Below are 24,142 nucleotides of genomic sequence, written 5' to 3' on the forward strand. Positions count from 1 at the left end.
ATTGGGAAAACCAAATTAGGGATTCTCTTAAAGTTAGTGCTTTTTTGCAGAATAATAATTGGTGGAGAAAGTAAGCACAGTAGTTGAAATCAGAACAGCTTGGCCTTACTAATGCATACATAGAGTAGTAAATTGAGAAGTGATAGTATAGCCCTTTTATCCTATGGTTTTACTTAAAGGTTGTAATCTCTGGATTTAAAATAAAATTTTAATATGATCTATTCTTTGTCCTTTTTAGCAATAGCCACAATAAGAAGGTGCAAATGCACATGTTGGACTTGATGAGTTCTATCATCATGGAAGGTGATGGAGTGACCCAAGAATTACTGGATTCTATTCTTATTAATCTCATTCCTGCACATAAGGTCAGCATATTAGAAAGATGTTAATAATGGAATTTCCTATCTCCCAACCTTTATTTTTCCCCCATCCACAAAAAAGGAAAACAAATCATAGCATTACTTTGTAGGTACCAGTACAATAAAGCTAACTTGATGTAACCTGATACCCTGTTAATTCCAAATCAACAAGTATTGTGTTTAAACTTTTTTTCAAAGTCAAGAATGCTTTCTCTACAGTATCCCAACCTTCTCTGCAGAGAAAATAGTAATTTTAACCCAAATAAAAAGATTCATGTTCTTTTTCTTATTAAATTCCAAGATATGAAAATATAATCACATCTCATGGTGCACTTACTTTTTTTTATGCACCAGAGTAGTGGGGAGAGCAATAGTATGGTGAGGATGAAAGGATTAACAAAGGAACAAGCCATGGCATAGTTCAAATGTAGACTGTTAGACTTTAACACCCTTGTCTCTCTTGTCCTCTTTTTTCCCCCTCATACGACTTTACACAGTTATCCTGGGCCCTTGTGATGTTGAAAGCTTTGTGGCAGTATTGTACTCAGGCCTGCCATCCATGTAGCGATAATCAGGGATTTAAAAGTCAGCTGGCTACCTTTCTCTCCCAAAGTTTCATTTCCTTTTTCCCTTGGATTTTGTTAGTAGTAGAAAAGCATCTGATTATGCATTTAAGTACTACGCATCTTTCCTTAACTCTCAAAGATATTAGTATTTTGTGCTGTGTTTAAAGGTTTGCTCTTAATTTCTTCTAAATATATGATGATGTTAAACCTAGCTTCTAATTTTTGAGTCAACTCCAGGCAACCTTTTATTTGAGAAAGAACAACTTTTTATTTCATTCCCATGAAGCATTGAGCTAATTGGATATGTGTTATTTAGTTAGTCACGTCTCTAAGCTAGTGATAAGTGCTGAACAGTGTGTGAGCATAGTGGGAAATGGAATGCTTCTCTTGATTTTGTTCTATGCCATGCTAAGAATCTCAGCAAATTATGAAAAGGATGTATGTCAGGAGGAACCAACTTTAGGATCTTCTAAGAGGTACTTTGAGATACAGATTTTTATTTCAGGTGTGGATATGAGTTGGTTTTACTCAGTAAGGTTTGTTTCAGTCGATCTGGTCTGTTGTTTGCAGATCCTAGATTAGAGAGTTTACGGTTGTCAGTGAAATATACTTTTAAGGGTAATGTAAGACATAGCATCATAAAGAGCTAGAAGGGACATTAGAGTTCATATTATACAATCTCATCATTTTACAGAGGAGGAAACTGAGGGCCAAACACATTGAGTGACTTGTTTGACCTTTTTTCACCTGAAACCTAACATTTTAGAAATATTAACTTCATTACACTGTAAAAAGCTAACACGGCAGCCTTTCAAAAGAAAGAAAGAAACCCTAGAGCTTTGAATCAGGTTCCAAGAGGGAAAACAGTTGAATGTCTGGTCTATTTAGTTCTATTGGGAAAGATAAGATGAGCAATTAATGTGGACTAAGAATGAAGAAACAATTAATCTGGCATAGCAGATGTTTAGTAAAAATGAATGGAATGTCAGTTTGGATGAAAAATATTTTAGTATTCTACTTTAGTAGATGTAGGAAATAGGTATTGTTTCTTAGTAGTTTAAACGATTTGACTTTCAGCTCAATAAATGATTTATTTTTGGTTCAAATTGGATTCATGGTTTAGTTTATCAGATTTCAGCATTCAGGTTCGTTTGACCATTTGGATAAAATGGGAGAGAACAGAAAGTTAATTAAGTTAATTAATAAGATTCGTTTACTTGATTATGAGTGTATATCTGTGCCTTTTAATGTTGTACTTAACATTCTGGTGGATGGAAAAAATGGAATTTTCTCATGGTAATATTTACTCCAGATCAATAGAAGGTGTTTTCCATCAAATTGCTTTCATTTTTTGTAATGTGAATCCTTTTCATTCTTTATTTTAGAACTTAAATAAACAAGCATTTGATCTTGCAAAAGTCTTACTGAAAAGAACAGTCCAGATCATTGAGGCATCCATTGCTAATGTATGTATCTGTTTTCACTTTTAATTTGTAATTTATAAACTTGAACTTTTGGGGTTTGATTCCTTCTGACCATCTCAAAAATTATACATTTTGCTTTGATAGAAAACGTACTTCTTGACAAACACTCAAACAAATTTTTAACAAAGTAACTTCCTTCAAAAACATATAGAATATCATTTATTACCAGAAATGAGGAATGAATCTTTTAACTTTAATAGAATTGTACTCACATTAACATAAAATAATTTATTTGATTAGATTTTTGTTATCTCTCTATTGACTTTGTTTATATTGTTGTAGTCATTGTACCTATTATTATTTTGACTCACCTTCATCCTACATAACTTTGTATATCTTCTGTTTTTTTGAAATTTTTATATTTATGTTCTTTATCATACAATAATATTCCCTTGCATTCATATACCATGATTCCTTCAACTATCCTCTGGTCAGTAGGCAAATAATTTGTGTTCAGTTTTTTGTTATAAGACTACTTATGAAATTTAAATACACATTAATCTTTTTGATGTCAACCTCCTTGGTATGAAAAGTTTGGCAGTTTTTTCTGTATGATTCCAGATTGTTTTCTATAATAGTTGAAGCTGTCTTCCAACAATGAGTTTTTCCATCTTTTAACATATTATCCACCTTGATAGATGTGGAGTGATACTTCATGGTTGTTCTAATTTTTATTTCTTAGTTATTTGGAACATTTTTAGCAGGTTATTGATAATTTGTGATTTTAGAAGAATTGTTCAAATTCTTTGAATATTGTCTTGGAAAGTAACTTGGTATTATTCTTTTTCAGTTCTCTATATATTAATGTTAGAATTTAATCTGAATCACTAAATCCAAAAGTTTTTGCCCATAGTTTGTTCTTTTTAATCTTACCACATTGATTTGATCTGTATAAAGCTTTCTAATTTTATATAATAAGAGATTATTTTGTTTTATTATGTTTATCGAATCACATTTCATGTGTTTGCTCTTCAGATCAAGATTGTTCAGTCAAGCTTTTCATATTTCCTCCTTTTATGAAAGAACAAAGTTATTTTTACTTATGTGATTGTGATTACTTTTTTTCTTTGATTCAAGGCCTTCAAGAGGAAAAAAAAATTCACTCTTGTATTATATGTATAAAATTTTAACATTTAAGAATTTAAACCTATTCACTTTAACAAGCTTAAGGTCGTAGTATTTGTAATACAATTCGTTCTAATGGGTTTCTTGAGATTGAAGTTAAACTACATAAAGTATAATAACTTTTCAAAGACAGATACAGTTATGTTGGATATTTGTGGTTTCTTGTTTATATATCACTCTCTCAGTCATTTAAGCTGAAAGTTGAGGATTATCTCCATGTTATGTTACATTGAAAGTCTACTAACAGGAATAGAAGTCAATTTTTTATAAGGAATTCCAAGAATTTTACAAATTACTCCTTCATATAGAATTTTACTCAGATAACTATGGTGCCAGAAATCACATTGATGGCATGGAGAATTTTTACATTTCCTTTTAACTTTATTTTGAAAATAAAACAGATGATATTTCACCTCTTTTAGTGAATTAGAAAATGAATAGTGCTTTGGTTATATACTTACTCACTACCCTTTACCTTTTCTAGATCTTTAGTTTAGGATGCTGTGGAGTGCTGAAGCAGGAACAGATGCTTTGGAAGCCTTAAAGGGCTAATGTTCTAAGTCTGAATGTTGGAGATAGAGATGAGAACTGATAGGAAAACAAAAAAATCATAAAAATTTTGGCTTTCCTTTTTTTTAATGTATTTAAATGCAGACAGATTGTTCCAAGGACATAGATCAGAAAAAAAATTGTAATTCATTATATTTAATTTCATAATAAGATCAACAAAATATTTCTGCTTTAGAAACTTTGTTTTAAGGAAGCCTTCTTTGTAATGATGATAGATAGCTTCGTGTAATGAGTGTTGAACTTTTGGTCAAAAAGACCTTTTATTTATTCAAAATTTCAGATCCTGACACCAATGCTGAATGTGTGACCATGTGTAAATCACTAAATCTCTATAAAACTCACGTAATTCTTGATAACTTAATTGGTGAAGGAGGGAACTCTTAAACCAACATAATCATATATCCTTGTTGTCCTGATATATTTTCCATGTTGTAATTGGATTTTATGTAGACATTGCATTTTTTTTTCTTTTGAGTCAAAATACTTGATGTTTATAGGGTTTGTGAAGGATTTTATTCTATTATTAAATGAGTCAAGTATAAGATCTGTTCCATTATGTGCTGGAATTTTATAAACAAAATTGCAATATTCTGTTACATAATGGAATTGCAAATTGTTGATTATTGTAATGTTTTATGTGCTTTTGGCCTTTATCAGTAGCCAAAGCAAGAACTGCATTTACTCTTTTAATGTCACCTTTCCTTGGTTAATTCTCATGACCAATATCTATTCTACATCATTTAAGAAAGCAATTTTGCAAGGTGTGTTAACATGGGCTGTTTTTTTTAACTTTTTTACAGTTTTTCAACCAAGTTCTGGTGTTGGGAAGGTCTTCAGTGAGTGATCTATCAGAACATGTATTTGATCTGATTCAGGAACTTTTTGCCATAGATCCTCATTTATTGCTCTCAGTTATGCCACAACTTGAATTCAAACTAAAGGTAGGATTACATAGTTTTCTTGAACCTTTTTTGTAATTAAAAACAAAAAGATATATGTTACACAATTAAGAATTTTTTGTTATAATTATGAGAGTATAAGTTAAAACATATTGCTAGTAAAATGAATATCAAGAAATTTTTCATTAACTGTATTCCTGATTAATGAGATACTGAATAATCTACATGCTTCAAAACAATCGCACAATTGTCATTTCTATTCTATATTTTATAATATAGTCATTTCTTTATCTGCACCTAGTGGAAGAGAACAATGGCAAAAATAAATATTTAAAACAGTGTAGATGTGTTGTAATGCTGTTATTATAGAGTAGTCATCTTTGATGGAAGATAGGTTTGTTGTAGGGTTCTATTTGATGAGGCTTAGTAACATTAGGCTATTCCCTGGTGCAAGGATCCAGCATATTTTCTTTGGAGTACGTCTTCCCTTCTACTCTAATCCAGTGGAAAATGACAGGATCTTTCAGGTGTATAATGTATTTTATTTCTTCAAAGTCTTTTATAGACATTATTTTAAGTGCCACTTAGGACATTCCTGTAATGTGAATATGGCAAATACTGTGATATAATCAGGACCTAGGTTACATAATTTAGACCAAGTCACTTAAACTCTCTGTGCTTCAGTTTCTTTTATCTATAAAATCAGGATTGTAATACCACTACCTACTTCACAAGGTTGTTGTGATGTTCAAATGAGATAATATATGTAAAGAAACTTGTGTAAAATACTTTGTAAATGTTTTCATCACCCCCATTTTACAGACTCAAGGAGTAGAGAGAAGTCAGTTCTTTGTCTTCAGACATTAGGAGTAAGAATGAGATTTCAAATATCCTAACTCCTTAAACAAATACTAATGAATAGCTACCCCTAGACTAGATTGAATTATTTTAAATCTACACACCTCTGTATATGACTGGTTCTTGGGTTGGAATGAAATGCTTTAATTTGAAGCCTATTGTTATACATCTTCCCTGTGCTTTCCTAAGCTTGTTCCTAGGCAGCAGCCTTTTCTGTTTGGTAGAATTTACATTGTCAGTACCTTTGAAAGCCGAGGGTCAGGAGGAGGCATCCAGTAAAGATCAAGGGGAGTACAGAGTAAACAATACTCTTATCCTCAAAAGGGTCACGTTCTCTGAGGCTATGTTTAAAGGTTTAATGTTTTAAAATTATTATTTTGTGTTTTGACACAACAGACTCATGAATTGAGTGTGCATTCATTAAAATCCTACCATGTGGCCAAAAATACTTCCCACCAAATTTTTGCAAAGTATATTCTCTAGAAGAAGTCACAGAAAGGAGATGTATACTTGAACTGCAGTTAGGTGATACAGTGGATAAAGAGAGGAAGACTTGAGTTTAAATATAACCTCAGACATTTATTAGCTGTGTGATCCTGAGCAAGTCACTTGCCTCAGTTTTCTCATCTCTAAACTGGAGGTAATAGCACCTGCCTCCCAGGCTTGTTCTGAGGATCTGAGGATTGTATAATAATTTTAAAGAGCTTAGCGTGGTACCTGGACGTAGTGAGCTGCTATATAATGTTTGGTGGTGGTGGTGGTGGTGGTGGTAGTGGTAGTGGTCATCGCCGTAGTCGTGAACTGTCCATACAAGTCTTTTTACCTGTCTTGGAATTTGTTTGTTATTGCTTGTAATACAGTAATATTTCCTTGCATTCACATGCTGTAATCTGTTTGGTCATTTGCCTATTGCCAGGCACACATTTTGTTTTCCACTTTGAACATTTTTGTATGTATAGTTTTGTTGTTAATAACCTTCTTGGTATATAGACCCAAGCATGATATTTCTGGGCTAGAGGGTGTGAACAATTTTAACTTTGCTTATATAATTTCAAATTGTTTTCTTGAATAGCTCAACAAACTTTGCCTCTTCATCAGCAATGAATTAGCATTCTTGTCTTACTGTAGCCCCTCAAAGAATGATTTTTCTCATTTTTTAATATCTTTACTAGTTTATTGACTGTGAGATGAGGCAGAATTGCTTTTTAATTTTCATTTCCCTGATGGGAGGGAATGAGCATTTATATAATGCCCACTGTGTGCAAGGTACTGTGCAAAGTACTTTTTGTAAATAACTCATCTTAATCTTCCCAACAACCCTGGGAGGTAAATTCTGTTATTTTTCCCATTTTAGAGTTGAGGAGACTGAGGCAGACAGAAGTTAAGGCACACAACCAGTAACTTTCTGAGGCTAGATTTGAACTGAGGCCTTCTTGATGACAGATCCAGTGCTCTGTGCACTATGACACCACCTGAGGGCTTCTAGCAGGAAGAAGAAAGACAGAACTGCAGATAAGATGCTTCCTAATTCTGCTATTCTGTGAATACAAATTAGATTATGATAAGAGCTTGAGAAGGCCTAAGAGGAATTTTGATCTTGTCCTTGTGGATAGGTGTTATGGTACAATTGGAAAAAGAACTAATCAGTATCAGAGAATCATAATGTTCAAAGGAATTGCAGAAGTCCTGAGACCTAGGTCTGAGAATGAATTGTGATATTGTATATTTGTACCAACTGCATATAGAGGTTGTATGTCAGACTTTTTATCAGAACAATTTGATGACAAGATCTCTTGTCCCCCAAGTTTACCCCAGTTATTCTGATTTTTATAATTTTTCTATAATTGAGAGTCAGTTTTTATTTTATCATCTGTTCTGTCCTTTGTCTGGTTACAAATTTTACCCCAGACATATTATGAAAGAAAGAAGCTTTCAATCTCCTCTAATTTGGGGTTATGAATTCTTATATTAACAGCTTTTATATACTAGGAATTTATTGAGGAATAAGGCTTCAGTGGTTGATCTAAACTTATTCTTGATTAGAGTGCTTTTCAGTATTCCCATTGGGTTTTTTTAAATTAAAAAGGCCTTGCCTTCTTCAGCTTTTAGTCTTAATTTTACAACATTATACTGTTCTGTGCATATTTTTGAGGACGTGGTTTTCTAGGCCATTCCATTGATTACTTTTTTTAGAAAATCAGTAGAGGTAATTTTGATAATTACTACTTTGTTAGAATAGTTTGAAATCCATCTTAACATTTAATAATAACACTATTTTAGCAAAATATACATAAAAATTATCACATTGCCTAAAAATAGTCATATAGCATAACTCGGAGCCTCAAGTTTTTTTTCTTTCTATTATTTCACATTATTTAGGAGCCTGTGCATCTCATTTATTAAGTAGAAGCTTTTCTATTCTTTAGAGGATAACAATAAGAAAATAATCAATATAATTATATTAAAAACAAAGACATCCAATACCACATGGTTATTTCAATAGGTGGAGACAAAATCTTTGGCAAAGCATAAATCACTGATGCTTTAAAACGAACAAAAAAAACCTTGCAAAGTATTACAGAATAGGGTACTTTTTTAATATCATAAAAAATAATATCCCAAATCTTCAGCATCATATGCAATGACGATACACAAGAAGCTTTCAAATTAAATACAATTGTAAAGCACAGATGCACACTCCTCTAGAAGTACAGAAGTAAAGTCAGGCTGCCCACTTTCCCACCTATTATTTCATATAGTTCTAGAAATACTAGTAAGAGAAATAAGACAAAAGAAAGAAATTATAGGCATTAAAAAAAAAGGCAATGGGTATGTATAACCCAGAGACTTCTAGGTGGTTTATTAGATAGAACACTGGGCCTATAGTCAGGAAAACTTGAGTTCAAATGAGCCATGTGAACTTGTGCAAAGCACTTAACTGCTTTCTGTCTGTTTCGTCACCTGTAAAATAGGAATTCCAGTAACACCAACTTCACAGGGTTGTTGTGAGGATCAAATAAGATAATATTTATAAAATGCTTAGCACAGTGCCTGGCTCACATCATAAGTGCTTTTCTTCTTCCTTTCACCTTCCTTGTTTATCGATGACTTAAAATGTCCTAGTTGAATAAAATCAATAGCTAGAGCATAGTTGAGGCCTACAAAATAACCCAACATCATTTTATATAATACTGATACCCAGGAAGCAATAATAGAAATGGAAATCTCATTCAAAGTAAACACAAAATGCATAAAATATTTGGAGATTAGTCTGCCAGAGTACATGAAATACTTATATAAATTCAGTTACATACTTTCAGAAAACAACAAATTTAGTAGCTGGAGGCATCTTCAGTGCTAATGACTGGGCCAGGTAAATATAATAAAAATGACATTTCTACCAAAGTGTCACCTACAGGTTTGATGTTATGCACACTGCCAATAGGATGCTATACAGAACTCAATAAAATAGCTACAAAATTCACTGGGAAAACCAAAAGATCTAGAGTATCAGGGGAAAATGAAAAAAGGATAGGAATAGAGGGAAAATAGCCCTTCTGGTCATCAAAACCATTTGGTGTTATAAAAACAGAGACATGTATGAATGAAATAAGCGACAGGCTGGACTGAAAAAAGAGGCTTTGTGCCCTGAGGTGGTGTCCTAGGGAGGGGTTTTCTGGGCTGAAAGGAGGAATTTTAGAAGCAAGCAGCAGAAGTGTGGCTCAGAGCCCCAGGAGCAGAGCTACTTCTCAGTTCTAGCATCTAGCCCAGCCTGCAGAAGAATAATCAGGGCAGGAATCTGAGATCAAAGGGGAGCCTACAGTGCTACAACTCTGAACCAGCAGACTTTTCCACCTGGTTCGTAAGAGCTAAGTCTAGCAGTGTTCTTCTGTTACTGAGACTGAAATCCAGGTAGAGAACTCACCTGGAGCTCAACCCAGGGCAGCTGGTTAGACCACTTTGATAGCACTGAAATTTGCAGGTCTGTAACCTGACTGCTGTCTCTTTGAGTCTGGAATAACACAAGACTAAGTGTCCTAAGAAGCAGCTAGGTAGTGCAGTGGATGAGTGCCAGGCCCCAAGTAAGGAAGACTTAAGTTCAAATACAGCCTCAGATACTTACTAGCTCTGTGACCCTGGGCAAGTTACTTAACTCTTGTTGCCTCCGTTTTCTCATCTGTAAAATGAGCTGGAAAAGGTAATGGCAAACCAGTCTAGTATTTTTGCCAAGAAAACTCCAAAAGGGGTCTCGAACAATTGGACACAACTGAAAATGACTAAATAACAAATATCCCAAGAAAGCAGCAACAGTGCTCCAGAACCCAACCCCTAACATCAAGAACAAAACCAGGATGTTACTTGGAAAAATGAGCAAACAAAAAAGAACCATATCATAAGCACTATTATGATGGCAAGGATACTCAAGACACAAATGCAGAATAGAATAACTCCAAAACATCTACAGGCAATGCCTCAGAGAAAAACACAGCTTGAGCACAAACTAACTAGAATTCCTGGAAGAAATGAAGCAAGAGGTTTTTTTTAAATAAAGATTTTAAAAATGTTTTTATAAATGAAATGAAAGCACATGAAGAAAAAATTGGAAAGAAATAAGAGCCATGCAAGAAAAAATTGATCAGAGAAGTTAACAGCTTGGCATGAGAGGTATAATGCCTTATTCAAGCAATAAACAATGAAAACTATAACACTGATTAGAAGCCAGTGACTGCATGAGACAAGAGATATTAAATCAAAGTCAAAAGAGTGAAAAATATTAGAAGAAAATGTAAGGCATCTCATAGCACAAATCGACTGATCTGAAAAATCAAGGAGAGAAAAAGAATCCCTGGACTCTGTAAACATCATGACCAAAAAAATTAAAGAGGTTTAGAACATGAAGAAATTTTAAAAAGAAAACTGCCCAAATCTCTTTAGTAGCCAAGTGGAAATTTTAAAAAATACACCAGTTACTTCCTGAAAGAAACTCCAAAATGAAAAGTCCCAGGAACATGATAACCAAAATCCAAAGCTTCCAGATCAAAGAAAAAATACTATAAGCACTTTTTTTTTGCATTATTTCAGATGTCCTTTCCAGAATGATTGGACCAAATTCTAGCTTCACCAACAATGCATTAGTGTGACTCTTTCTACAACCCCTCCAATAGTGACTGTTCCCATCTCTTGACATCTTTGCCAATTTGCTGGGTGCAAGGTAAAAACCTCTTGAGTTGTTGTGATTTTCATTTCTCTTAATATTAGTTAATTTTGGAATATTGTTTCATATAGCTATTAATAGTTTTCTATTCTTCTGAGAACTTTTTCATGTCTCTTGATCAGTTATCTCTTGGGTAAAGGAAAGATCTATATGAAGTGATGCAATTTAAGATCAAGTTCTATCAACTGCAGATATGTGTGTATACATATATGTATGTATATATGTACATATACATATATATCCACACATGCATGCGTATACATATATAGAGAAACACAAAACCAAATACAGCAAGATTTCATATAAGCTTAGGAAGGGTCACAGTAATTTCATTTTTTGCTTCTTTAATTTCTTTGATTCTACTCTGTTAAATGTTTTATGTCTCATACGCTTTTATTGCTTATTTTATGTTTGATTAGAAATTTATCTTGATATTTATTGAGTTTATAGTATTTTTAAAAGAAAAAAATTATGTACCTATTCATCTTTCATTATACGTTCATAGATTTAGAGTTGGAAGGGATCTTAGAGGTTATATCTAATTCAGACTTCTTAATTTACAAATGAGGAAACTGAGGGCCTGGGATATTAAATGATTTATCCAAGATCACATAGGCAGGTGGGATTTGAACTCAGTTCTTTGATTCCAGAGCTATTTATTCCTTATTTTTCTGTTCCACACTGCTTCTTCAGCGACAGCTAGGCACCATAGTGCATACAGCACTAGGCCTAGACTCAGGAAGACCTGAGTTCAAATGTAACCTCAGACACATACTAACAGTGTGTCACTGGACAAATCATTTAACTTCTGTTTGTCACAGTTTCTTCATCTGTAAAATGGGGATAGTAACACCTACCTCCCAGGGTTGTTGTGAGGACCAAATGAGATGATAATTATAAAGTGCTTAGTACAGCGCCTTGCAGGTAAGTGCTATGTATTATTATTATTATCTCCAAAATAGGCACATAAATAATATTCAGTATTAAATATACTGGAACATGAAAATACTTGGGATTTGTTCTTGTGTTCCTTCAAATTCTTTCTCTCCTACTTACTTCTCTGCCCCTTGCAATCTGGTTTCATTTTACTGAAATTGTTCTCATTGAAGATTGGTAATAATATGTTGTGATTGCTAATTCTGATAGCCTCTTCCTTGTTTTCACCCTTCTTCACACTTCTTTGATTGTGTGGACCACTCTTTGCTGCTCATTCTTGAGTGTCCTACCTATCTTACTGTTAATTTTTCAATTTTCTTTGTTGGAATTATGTTCCATCCTCTAATCATGGATATTCCTCACACCTATATCCTGGACGTTCATCTTTATCACTACTCTCTCATTTTTATGATCTCATCAGCTTCATGGGTTCTCTATGCTTTAACATCATCACCAATTGTTTTTTGAACATCTAGTTCTGTGTATCCTTTCAATATTTCAGTCAGGTCCCAGTGTGTTACTTTCTTCTGCAGACTTTCTCTTGAAGACACCACTATCTCTCCAGTTAATCAGTCTTATAGCCTTGGAGTTACTACCTTCACTCCCATATGCAGTCAATGTTCATTGAACCCAATATCCCTCACATCTACCCTTTTTTCTTCATTCTCATGGCCACCACACTAGATCAGGCTTTTATTGCCTCGTTATTTGCTCTGTTTCCATTCTTTCCTTTTTCCATCTTCCCCACAGGGATCAAAACTATTTTCAGAAAGTAAAAAATTGACCACATTACTCCCTTGCCCAGGAATTCTCAGTGACTCCCTATTGCCCATAGGTAATGTACTGATTCCTCAGTTTGGCATTTAATCTCCACATTCTGTCTCTAGTTGGTGTTTATAGACTTACTTCAAATCACTCTGTATTCTATACATTTTGTCAAACTCTGTGCCTTTGTATAGTTTGTCCTCATCCCTTATAATGCGCTCCCACCTCCCTTCTCCCTCTCACAAGTGTTTGCTTTCTTCAAAGCACCACACAGTATTTTTCAGCTCTCTTAAATGCTGTATCACTCCAGTGAAATGTAAACTCCTTCAGTGCAGAGACTTTTCCTAGCACAGTGACTCACTAGTAATTATAAAGGCAAAATTTTTTGAAAAGCAAAAAAATGCAAATTAAAAATGTATTTTAAACATTAAATTTATAAATTTTATTACTCAGTATTTCTTTTCCTTCTATCATTTGTGCATTACTATTTCTATTATACTAGTTTTTAGATTCCAATATTGTTTCCAACCTGCATTGAACTATGAATGTGATTACTAAATTTAGGCATTGAATAAATACTTTTGGATACTGAGCTAGTTTTCTCAGAGAATCAAGGCGTTTTTACTTTTTGATACTTTCTAGTATCCAAGCCTAACTGTAATGCTATATACCGTGTTTCCCCAATAAGACCTATCCCGAAAATAAGCCCTCCCCTTACTGTGTAAGATTCCTCTCAAATAAGCCCTATTGAGATTGCTACTGTAGTGAAGGTGATCCCCTGTGCTACGCTATATTACAGTACCCTCTGTATGCACTGCCCCCCCCTCCCCGTGAAACGCACGCCGCGTTCCGAGCTGCATCCAATCAGAGCTGCAGCAGTGAGTGCGTCATCCTGTTCTTTCCCAGTGATTTGCTTGCTGGCGCCATTGAGAGCAGTGCCGCGGAGGAGAGCTGAGGCAGGACAACATAAGCCCTCCCCTGAAAATAAGCCCTCTGGTGTTTTTCTTTCCAAAAAAAAAAAAAATTTTTTTTTTTTAATAAGACAGTGTCTTATTATCGGGGAAACACGGTATAAGTAAAAATAAGTTACCAGTGAGCCTGGAGCACAACTATCTTATTGTATAGATTGACTGGAAAGGCAACTTTGGCATAATAATGGAGAGAAAGTTATCCCAAGTCTGGAAGACTTGATTTTATATACTGATTATTATTATATGATATGATATTACATTACACTACATTACATTACATACTGATTCTGATACATACTGACTCTTTGACCTTATGTTAGTAACTTAACCTTCAAACTTAACCTTCAGTACTACGGCCATCTCTCAAAGACTAGGAGTTGCACAGTATTTTCCAGTTTGCATTGCTGCAAGTTTTCTCAGTGCATGTTCCCTATACCTTTGAAATCATAAGTTAGCTTTTTCCTTCTTCCCCTCTCCCCAGTAGAGTAACAAAGGAAGACAATAAATAATCTTCATTCAACAGAGTTTTCTACCCTAACTACATCAAGCATTGTGAATAGGAGATCCTTTACTACACTGTCTGCTGCCAAAATTAATTTTCCTGGATCATTTATCTTTTATCATAATGGGCTTAGGAGACAGTTAATAAATACACATAAGCATATACAGATGAGAACTTGATATTTGTCGGTTTCTCTGACTCTTAAATTGTGTACTTCTTCCTTGAAACTCACCTATAATACAGACTTCATGCAGTTTCCTTAGGATTTTATCAGGAATTAAAGTTGCAAGGACACAGTGTAAGCGTGATTCAGCTAAAACGTTTTACCGACAGAATTTCTCAGAGTATTATTGGAACAACATGATTATGAAAGGTTAAAAAGCAATGGATAAGTTTATCGATAGCCTGTGTGCTTCATTGATTTCTACACAATTGTAAGAAACAGCACAAAAAGGTATTTTGAAATGTTAGGTGAAGCTATTAACAGTAGGATGTGGACAGTAAACAGCATCATAAAGGCATGGATGAGCTTTGTTATATACGTTGTTGGCAGGAATATGTGAGGTCATAAATGTAATGAAGTATCAAATAAAAGAATCACTTTACTTTTTCTCTGTCATGTCTTTACAAATGTTTCTATTAAGTGATAGAATTGACCAATATTGAAATTCTTCCACTGCCTTGGTTTTTGATAGGACATGTAATAGAGATAGGGACTGGACCTGTGATTTTGTTGACATAGGGAACTCACTGGTGGGGAAACTGTACAAATGCAGGTTACCATCCTCTATATAACCTGAAATTGTAGAGAGTTGTCTAGATCGTTGAAAGATTAAGCAACTTGACATAGCCATTATTTGTCAAAGGAGAGACTGGAACCCAGATAACTAACTGGCTTTGAGACTAGCTTCTTTTCCACCATGCTGCATTGCCTTTTAGGGACTAGAAATAAGCAATCAAACAGATTCCTCTCCCATCCTTCCAATACCTAAGGGCAGTAGGAGGGAGAAGACAAAGGACTAAATAATTCCCAAATACGATTGAGCCTGGATTAAAGAATCAAAAGTATAGTCGAAGATTTGGGAATCCTAGAATTTCAAAAAGGAGCCCTAATTTTATGTATGTGAAACGCAAGGACAGGTAGTAAAGTGACTTGGCCAAGTTAATATACTGACTTGTAGGTTGATGTTCTTTCTCCAATACCAGTAGTAGATGAAAAAAAAATTAAATAATTTTTTGGTTTTTGCTGTAATTAGCAGGAATATGAAGGTGCTGTTTAGTGTGGTTTTCACCTCAGGATTTCCTATGATTTGATGAGTTACATAATTCATTTGTTCTTTTTCTCTTTTTAGAGCAATGATGGAGAAGAGCGTTTAGCTGTGGTTCGATTGCTAGCTAAATTGTTTGGTTCTAAAGATTCCGATTTGGCAACACAAAATCGACCTCTTTGGCAGTGTTTTCTTGGAAGGTAAGAGACGATATATCATGAATTTTGAATTGTATATTTTGAAATTTCATATTTTTTATTAATCCTTAAATAATGTTACCTTTGTAAAGCATCAGTAGTCAGCAGTATTTGGGGAGGTTCTTAATCCCTTATTTAGGTTTTTAACCAGTTCATGGAACTGAATCTATAATATTCATTGTTTAAAATAATTTGTAGAAGAGATATCGGTATAGCAATTTCGTCATGTTCCAGTGGCTGTATCTGGGGACATTGCTTTGGATCTAATGATAGGAGTATGCCCTGTGGGATAATGCATCAAGTGCTGAATTTAGAATCAGGAATGCCTGATTTCCCATCCTGCCTCTGACCCTTAGTTAACCATAGGCCTCAGTTTCCTTATCTGTGAAAGCGAAGGGTGTGGACTAGGTGGCCTCTCCTTTCCCTTCTAGCTCCGGATCTGTGAGTCTGCCATTCTATGATCCTATGATTAGACTTTTTTTTTTTTTCAGTATAATCAAGACTTTCATGTACAATGATCATTGTTTTTCTAGCCATACTTAGTTTGCAATTTAAAATTTTTTTCTTTTTCTTTTTCTTTTTTTTTTTTTTTGGAGAGGGGAAGGTAGGGCAATTGGGGTTAACCAATTTGCCCAAGGTCACACCGCTAGTTTTGTGTTAAGTGTCTGAGGCCGGATTTGAACTCAGGGGCTAGGTCCTCCTGACTCCAGGGCCAGTGCTCAATTCACTGAGCCATCTAGCTGCCCCAATTTACAATTTTTCTAAAGGGTTTTGGATGACAAGTCACTATCATCACTTAATATTTTCATGAAACTAGAAAAAGTAAGTTACTAAATGATGTCATATCTTCCACTTAATTGATTCCATGGCCTCAAAACTTGATGGAAATATAAAAATTTTTTGATATTTTTATTTTAATCTTAAATAGTTATTGTTAAACCTTATTTATGTTGTGTCAGCTATATCATATGTTAGGTTAGGCCTCCCTATCATTATGATTAACCCCAGTTACTTATATCCAAATACCCAAGGAAAAATACCCCAGTCATCAGCCATGTCTTCTGTAAATCCTGAATGAGGTGTCATGTCACAGTGTTCCTTACCTGCCGCAGTCTATCTTTAGTTGAATAAATGCAAAAGTATCTCTGCCATTTCTGTTTGAATGCATTATTTTAATTTCACTGTGTTTGAATCAGGTTTACCATATTTCATATAACATTACTTAATCACATAAATGATTTTTATTATGGTTTTATTGTGCTGGAGTATAAGGGATTCCTAAATACTTTATTGTTTTTGTTAGATTAATTTTTGTCAACTCATTAAGTCTCTTAATAAATTAAAATAGTGACAGTTTCCTTGCTGCCAAAAATACCAGTTATATATCTGTGGCCAGGTAAATCTCTTAACATTTTCTCAAATAAAAAGTACTTGCAGATGAAATGTTGGTGATCATAAGCATTTTAATTTGTCATTTTTTTAAAAAAAACAGCATAATTCCTGATGTAAAGAAATAGCAAATATTTGGTAATGATTTAAAAATAGAAGGGGTAGGGGCCGCGAGGTGGTGCAGTGAATAGAGCATTAGCCCTGAAGTCAGGAGGACCTGAGTTCAGATGTGGCCTCAAATGCTTAACACTTACTAGCCATGTGACCTTGGGTAAGTCACTTAACCCCAATTGCCCTACATTCCCCCTTTAAAAAAAAAATAGAAGGGGTAGAATTACATTTAGTCAATTAGTCCTTCCACAGATCTTTCCTAAGTATTTTAGGGAATCCAGTAGGCAGAGACAAGGACAGAGAGCATTCTAAACATGGTAGACAGCCAGTGAAAATATAGTGACTTGGGAGATGGAGTGTCTTGGGTTAGGAACAGCAAAGAAGACAGTATCACTGGAAGGTAGAGTATGTGGAGGGGAATAAAGTTTCACAAGATTGGAAAAGTAGGAATGGCCAAGGTTATCATGGGCTCTAAAACCGCAATAGAGGATTTTATATTTAATCCTAGAAGTGTTAAGAAGCTATTTAATCCAGGAGTGGCATGGTCAAGATAGTCCTACACTTTAGGAAGATCACTTTGATAACAATTAGAGAATTAACTGACTGTGGGGAGACACTTAAAGGCAGGAAGTTTAAACATAAGTCTTTTGTAATATAGTTCCAGGTTGAGATAATTCTACATTTTTGTATTTCTTTTTTAATGTGTACCTTTTTTAATATGCACCTCCAATGAACTTAGATATTTATTTGGGACTAACATTCTAAAACAAGGATGAATCATTTTTCCCAAAGTACATAAACCAACTAAAATTGGTTTCTATATCTCTATGTACCTATATTTATTTCTATATCACTTTATGTGTGAGGTTTATTTATCTTAATCTCTTTTTTGTTTATTTAAATTTGTTTTACAAACTTTTGTTATATCTTTACTACTGTTTCCCCAGTAGAAATTTTAAAAAAAATCCTCTCTGTAACTATATAAAGTTTAGAAATACAAATCCCTTCATTATCCATGTCCGATCATGCATGTTTCATTATAGATTTTAACGTCTTATTACCTCTTTGACAAGAGTCGGTGGCATGATTCATCTTTAGTCCTCTGGACTTGTGGTTTATCATTGCATTCATCAAGTTTTAGTTTTTAAAGAGGCTTTCGTCAAGCATGATAATGAGAAAAACATAATGTCATTTTAAACCTTATCCATTGTTACTTCTTCAAGAAATTCCAGAATATTATCTAGTATTATTTATTGTTTTTTAAAAGGGTTAAGTCAAATTTTTTAAAAGATTGACAAGGAGTAAAGTAAGCAGAACCAGCTGATTACCCAAAAATTAATACAGCAATGTGAATGAAAAAAAAAAACACAAATTTGCTTAGCTCTGAACTAACTTAGTGAATCATAAAATATGCTTCTCTCCTTATGGTAGAGATGTGAGGATTGCCAGTATCAAATGTTAGTATGTGATTATCATGTTAGTTGCTTTTATTGACAGTTGCTTGTTTAAAAGGGTAGAGTCAGTCAAGGAGTATATCAGAAAATTGTTAAAATATATAAGCAAAATTGCACTGATAAAATTTTTTTAAACTAAATTTTATGTTTACATTTAGTTTACATCATTGTGATCAAAATCATAAGATTTTGAGTTACAGATTTTCTCCCCATCTTTCCCCTACCCACCACCCCAAAACAGGAATCCCACCTCCCCCAATCTTCTCTCTCCTATATCCTCCCCCATGCCTCCTCCAACTTTCCACTAGGGCAAGATGGATTTCTATACCTCAGTGCCTGTATATATCTTATTTCCCAGTTGTATATAAGAAAATAACAATAATAAAATTTTTTTAAAGATTTGATTTTAAAACTTTGAATTCCAGATTCTTTCCCTTCCCCCCTCGTCACCCACCCTTACTGGGCAGATAAGCAATTCAGCATAGGTTGTACATGTGTAGCTACGCAAAACATTTCTGTAGTTGATATATTGTGAAAGACTGACTGAATTTCCCTCCTTCCTATCCCGACCCCTACTTGTTCTATTTTCTATTTTGACCCTGTTCCTTTTCAAAAGTGTATGCTTCCAACTTCCCTTCCCCCTAGCCTGCCCTCCCTTCCATCATCCCTCCTCTCATCCCTTTCCCCCCTACTCTCCTATAGGGTGAGATACCCTATTTAGTGTGTATGTCATTCCCTCCCTAAGCCAAATTCATTGAGAGTAAGTTCAACCCAATCCCTTTTGCCTTCCTGTTCTTCCCCTCCATTGTAACAGTTTTCCCTTGCCTCTTTTATATGTCTCTCCCCATCTCCTCTCATTATATTCCTCTCTTACCTCTTAATTTCCCCTTTTAAGTATCATCCCTTCCTGTTCAATTGATCCTGTGCCCTCTGTCTATGTATACCTGTACACACATATATATATACACACTCACATGTATTCATACACCTATATACCTTCCTATATAGACATATATATGTATGTGTACATATATATATTTATTTTTATATATATATACACACACACACACACATTTATATTCCCTTCAACTATTCTCATACTGAGAAAAGTTTCATAAGTTAAAATTATCGTTTTTCCATGTAGGAATTTAAATACTTTGATAAGTCATATGTCATAATAATAAATAAATAATAAATCATAAGTCATATGATTTCTTTTCCCTGTTTACCTTCTCATGCTTCTCTTGCTTCTTGTATCTGAAAGTCAGTTTTTCTATTCAACTCTGGTTTTTTCAGCAAGAATGCCTGAAAGTCCTGTATTCCACTGAATGACCATATTTTCCCCTGAAACATGATGCTCAGTTTTGCTGGGTAGATGATTCTTGGTTTTAATCCCAGCTTCTTTGCCCTCCGGAATATCATATTCCAAGCCCTTCAGTCTCTCAATGTAGAAGCTTCCAGATTCTGTGTTATCCTTATTGTGTTTCCACTGTATTCAAATTGTTTCTTCTTGGCTGCTTGTAATATTTTCTCCTTGATCTGGGAACTCCAGAACCTGGCTATAATATTCTTAGGAGTTTTCTTTTTGGGATCTTTTTCAAGAGGTGATCAGTGGATTCTTTCAACCTCTATTTTGCCCTCTGGTTCTAAAATAGCAGGGCAGTTTTCCTTGAGAATTTCTTTTTTTTTAAACAGTCAATAAACATTTATTAAGTACCTACTATGTGCCAGATGTGCTAAATGCTAGTGATATAGAGGAAAAACAGTACCTGCCCTCAAGGAGCTCACATTCCTTTTTTTTTAGCAATCATTTTTTTTTCAACTTTTATTATTTTTTTTTAAATTAATTTGTTTCCTTTTAGTTTACACGATTCAATTCCACATTTCCTTGAGTTTCACATTTTGTCCCCCTCTCTCCCCTCCCCCCCATAGCGGTATATAGTCAAGTACAGGATCTGTAAATACTTTCACATTATACATTAGTCAGGTTATAAAGACGGATTGTATCAGATGGAATGAAAAATGGCAGAGGACATAAAACCAAATAAGAGAAGGAAAAAGATCAGGTATTTTGCTTCCATCTGGATATAAACTCAGTTCTTTCTAGTTCTTTCTCTGGATGCACACATTTCTCTCCATCATGAGTTTTTTGGGATTGACTTATATCACTGCATTGCTGAGATGAGTCCAGTCTATTAAAGTTGGTCATCAGACATACGTTGTGTCTGTAATTATGTACAACTTTCTCCTGGTTCTACTCTTCTTACTCAGCATCAGTTTGTATATGCCTCTCCAGGTAAATATGAAGACTGTTTGCTCCTCGTTTCTTGTAGCACAATAGTATCGCATAACATGCATACACCACACCCTGCTATTCAATAAGATCAAACTGGTTATAGACAAGTAGAGGGTATGAGTATAAAATACACAAAATTAAGATTTAAAAAAATCTTATTAAGGGCTACAAAGCAACTACAGTGGAAGAAAGGGAATGAATGAAGTGGAAAAGGGTAAATTATGCCACGCATAGAGGCATAAAAACTGTATAGCAGAGGAAAAGAAGGGAGGGAGATGGGAATCATATGAGATTTTTCCCTCATTGGTTCTGGTACAAGGAGGGAATAACAACCAGTTAAGCATAGGACTCTATGGAGAAGAAATGCAAAAAGTATCATTTTAGAGGGAAAGAGGGGAGGGAGAGGAGCTTTGCATGAGATTTTTTCCTGTCTCTCTTGGTGCAAAGAAGAATAAAAATATCCTACAGGCAGTAGAAGGGGGAAAGGGCTACAAAAGGGGGGTGGGAGTGGTTTGTAGGGAGGGAAGAAGTAAAGGGAAAGGGGAGGAAAAGGGAGGGGGGCTGATAAGGAAACACTGAGGGAGGCAGTGGTCAAAAGAAAAACTATTAAAGGGGGGAAGGGATAAGGGGGGAATATGAACATTAACAGGGGCAGGAATAGGATGGAGGGAAAAGAAACAGATAACAATCATAAGTGTAAATGTGAATGGAATGAACTCTCCCATAAAACAGAGACGGATATAAGAGTGGATTAGAAATCATAATCCTACAATATGCTGTTTACAAGAAACACATCTGAAACAGAGGGATACCCACAGGGTAAAAGGCTGGAGTAAAATATATCATGCCTCAGCTAAAGTAAAAAAAGCAGGGGTAGCAATCCTTATCTCAGATAAAGCAAAAGCGAAAATTGACCTAATTAAAAGAGATAAGGAAGGAAACTATATCCTGTTAAAAGACACCATCGAGAATGAAGCAATATCATTACTTAACATATATGCACCAAGTGGTATAGCATCCAAATTCCTAGAGGAGAAGGTAAAGGAATTAGAGGAAGAAATAGATAGCAAAACTATACTAGTGGGAGACCTTAATCTTCCCCTCTCTGGTCCAACCTCAAAATAAACAAGAAATAAGTTAAGGAGGTGAACAGGATTTTGCAGAGGATAGGTATGATAGATCTCTGGAGAAAACTGAATGGGGATAAAAAGGAATATACTTTCTTCTCAGCGGTTCATGGCACATACTCAAAAATTGACCATGTTCTAGAGCATAAAAACCTCACAATTTTATGCAGTAAGGCAGAAATATTAAATGCATCCTTGTCAGATGATGATGCAATAAAAATTACATGCAATAAAGGGCCATGGAAAGACAGACTAAAAACTAATTGGAAATTAAACAATTTAATCCTAAAGAATGAGTGGGTCAAACAAGAAATTAGAGAAACAATCTAATTTCATTTAAGAGAATGATAATAATGAGATAGCATACCAAAATTTGTGGGATACATTAAAGGCAGTTCTTAGGGGAAGTTTTATATCCCTGAGTGCATACATGATTAAATCAGAAAAAAGGGAGCTCAACAAATTGGGCATGCAATTGAAAAACCTAGAAAAATAAAAAATTCAAAATCCCCAATTAAATACTAAATTAGAAATATTGAAAACCAAAGGAGAGATTAATAAAATTGAAATTTAGAAAATTATTTAATTAATAAATAAAACCAAGAGCTGGTTTTATGAAAAAACCAACAAAATTGATAGACCCTTAGTCAATATGATGAAAAAAAAAAGAAAGAAGAAAACTAAATTATGAGTATCAAAAATGAAAAGGGTAAATCTACCTCTAATGAAGAGGAAATCAAAACAATAATTAGGAATTATTTTTCCCAAATGTATGCATATAAATTTGACAATCTTAGGGAAATGGATGAATATTTACAAAAATACAAGTTGCCCAGATTAACTGAAGAAGAAGTAAATTACTTAAATAATCCCATCTCAGAAAAAGAAATTGAACAAGCCATCAGTCAACTCCCTAGGAAAAACTCTCCAGGGCCAGATGGATTCACTAGTGAATTCTATCAAACATTTAAAGACAATTGATTCCAATACTCTATGAACTATTTGGGACAAACGTGAAGAAGGAGTCCTACCAAGTTCTTTTTATGACACTAATATGGTACTGATACCTAAATCCTTGAGAATTTCTTGAAGGATGATTTCTAGATTCTTTTTTTGATCATGGCTTTCAGGTAGTCCAATAATTTTTAACTTATCTCTCCTGGATTTATTTTCCAGGTCAGTGGTTTTTCCAATGGGATATTTCACATTGCCTTCTATTTTTTCGGATCTGTTTAATAGTATCTTGATTTCTCATAAAGTTACTAGCTTCCATTTGCTTCAGTCTAATTCTGAAGGAGTGATTCTCTTCAGTGAGCTTTTTGAGATTCTTTTTCCAGATTCAGTTTTTTAAGTCATTCTTCTCCTCATTGCCTTTTTGAGCCTCTTTTGCCATTTGAGTTAGTCTATTTTTTTTTTTTAAGCAATTGGGGTTAAGTAACTTGCTCAAGGTTACACAGCGTTAGTCTATTTTTTAAGTTGTTATTTTCTTCCGTCATGCTGTTGACTCTCTTTCATACTTTTCTTGCATCATTCTCCTTTCTTTTCCCAATTTTTCCTCCACTTCTCTCATTTGGTTTTCAAAATCCTTCTTAAAGCTCCTCTATGGCCTGTAACCAGTTCCTATTTTTCTTGGAAACTTTTGGTGCAGGAGTTCTGATTTCATTGTCTTCCTCCTGTTCCATGCTTTGAGCCTTTTTGTCCCCAAAAAAGGAATCCAAAGTCAGATTGCTGTGCTTCCTTTGCTTGCTCATGTTGCCACTCAGTTATTTGACTTTTGAGCTTTTTGCCACAGTAGAACTCTGCTTCCAGAGAGGAGAGCTTTGTCCCAAATTGCTGGGGTTTTCTTAGCTGCTGGAGCTATTAGTTTTGTGCCCTCTCAGAAGCCTCCACTGGATCTGTCACACTGGTCACTTACCCCAGAACCTCCACCCTAGACAGCAATCCAGATCTAAGTAGGTTAAGAGAGATTACCCCTCAGACTGGTTGCTTGGTTCCCCTACAATCTGCAGGCCAGGAGCTCTGAAGCACCCATGCAGCGGTGGCCACCATG

The 24,142-nt window shown here is 34.6% G+C and overlaps 1 protein-coding gene across 3 annotated transcripts in view; it reads left to right on the plus strand.

Moving 5' to 3' along the window:
* Positions 1–24,142, plus strand: part of PDS5A (PDS5 cohesin associated factor A) — a 171,430-nt gene that overhangs the window by 77,255 nt on the left and 70,033 nt on the right. For all 3 annotated transcript variants that reach the window (XM_069068169.1, XM_069068179.1, XM_069068186.1), the window contains 4 exons: positions 239–365; positions 2,311–2,391; positions 4,905–5,045; positions 15,603–15,718. In XM_069068169.1, coding sequence (XP_068924270.1) covers positions 239–365; positions 2,311–2,391; positions 4,905–5,045; positions 15,603–15,718 — 465 coding nt within the window. The remainder of the gene's footprint in view (positions 1–238; positions 366–2,310; positions 2,392–4,904; positions 5,046–15,602; positions 15,719–24,142) is intronic.

The sequence above is a fragment of the Petaurus breviceps genome, unplaced genomic scaffold (genome assembly GCF_028583685.1).
Source record: "Petaurus breviceps papuanus isolate PSGF00001 unplaced genomic scaffold, PetGlider_PUasm1.0 140, whole genome shotgun sequence".
NCBI classification, from domain to species: Eukaryota; Metazoa; Chordata; class Mammalia; order Diprotodontia; family Petauridae; genus Petaurus; species Petaurus breviceps.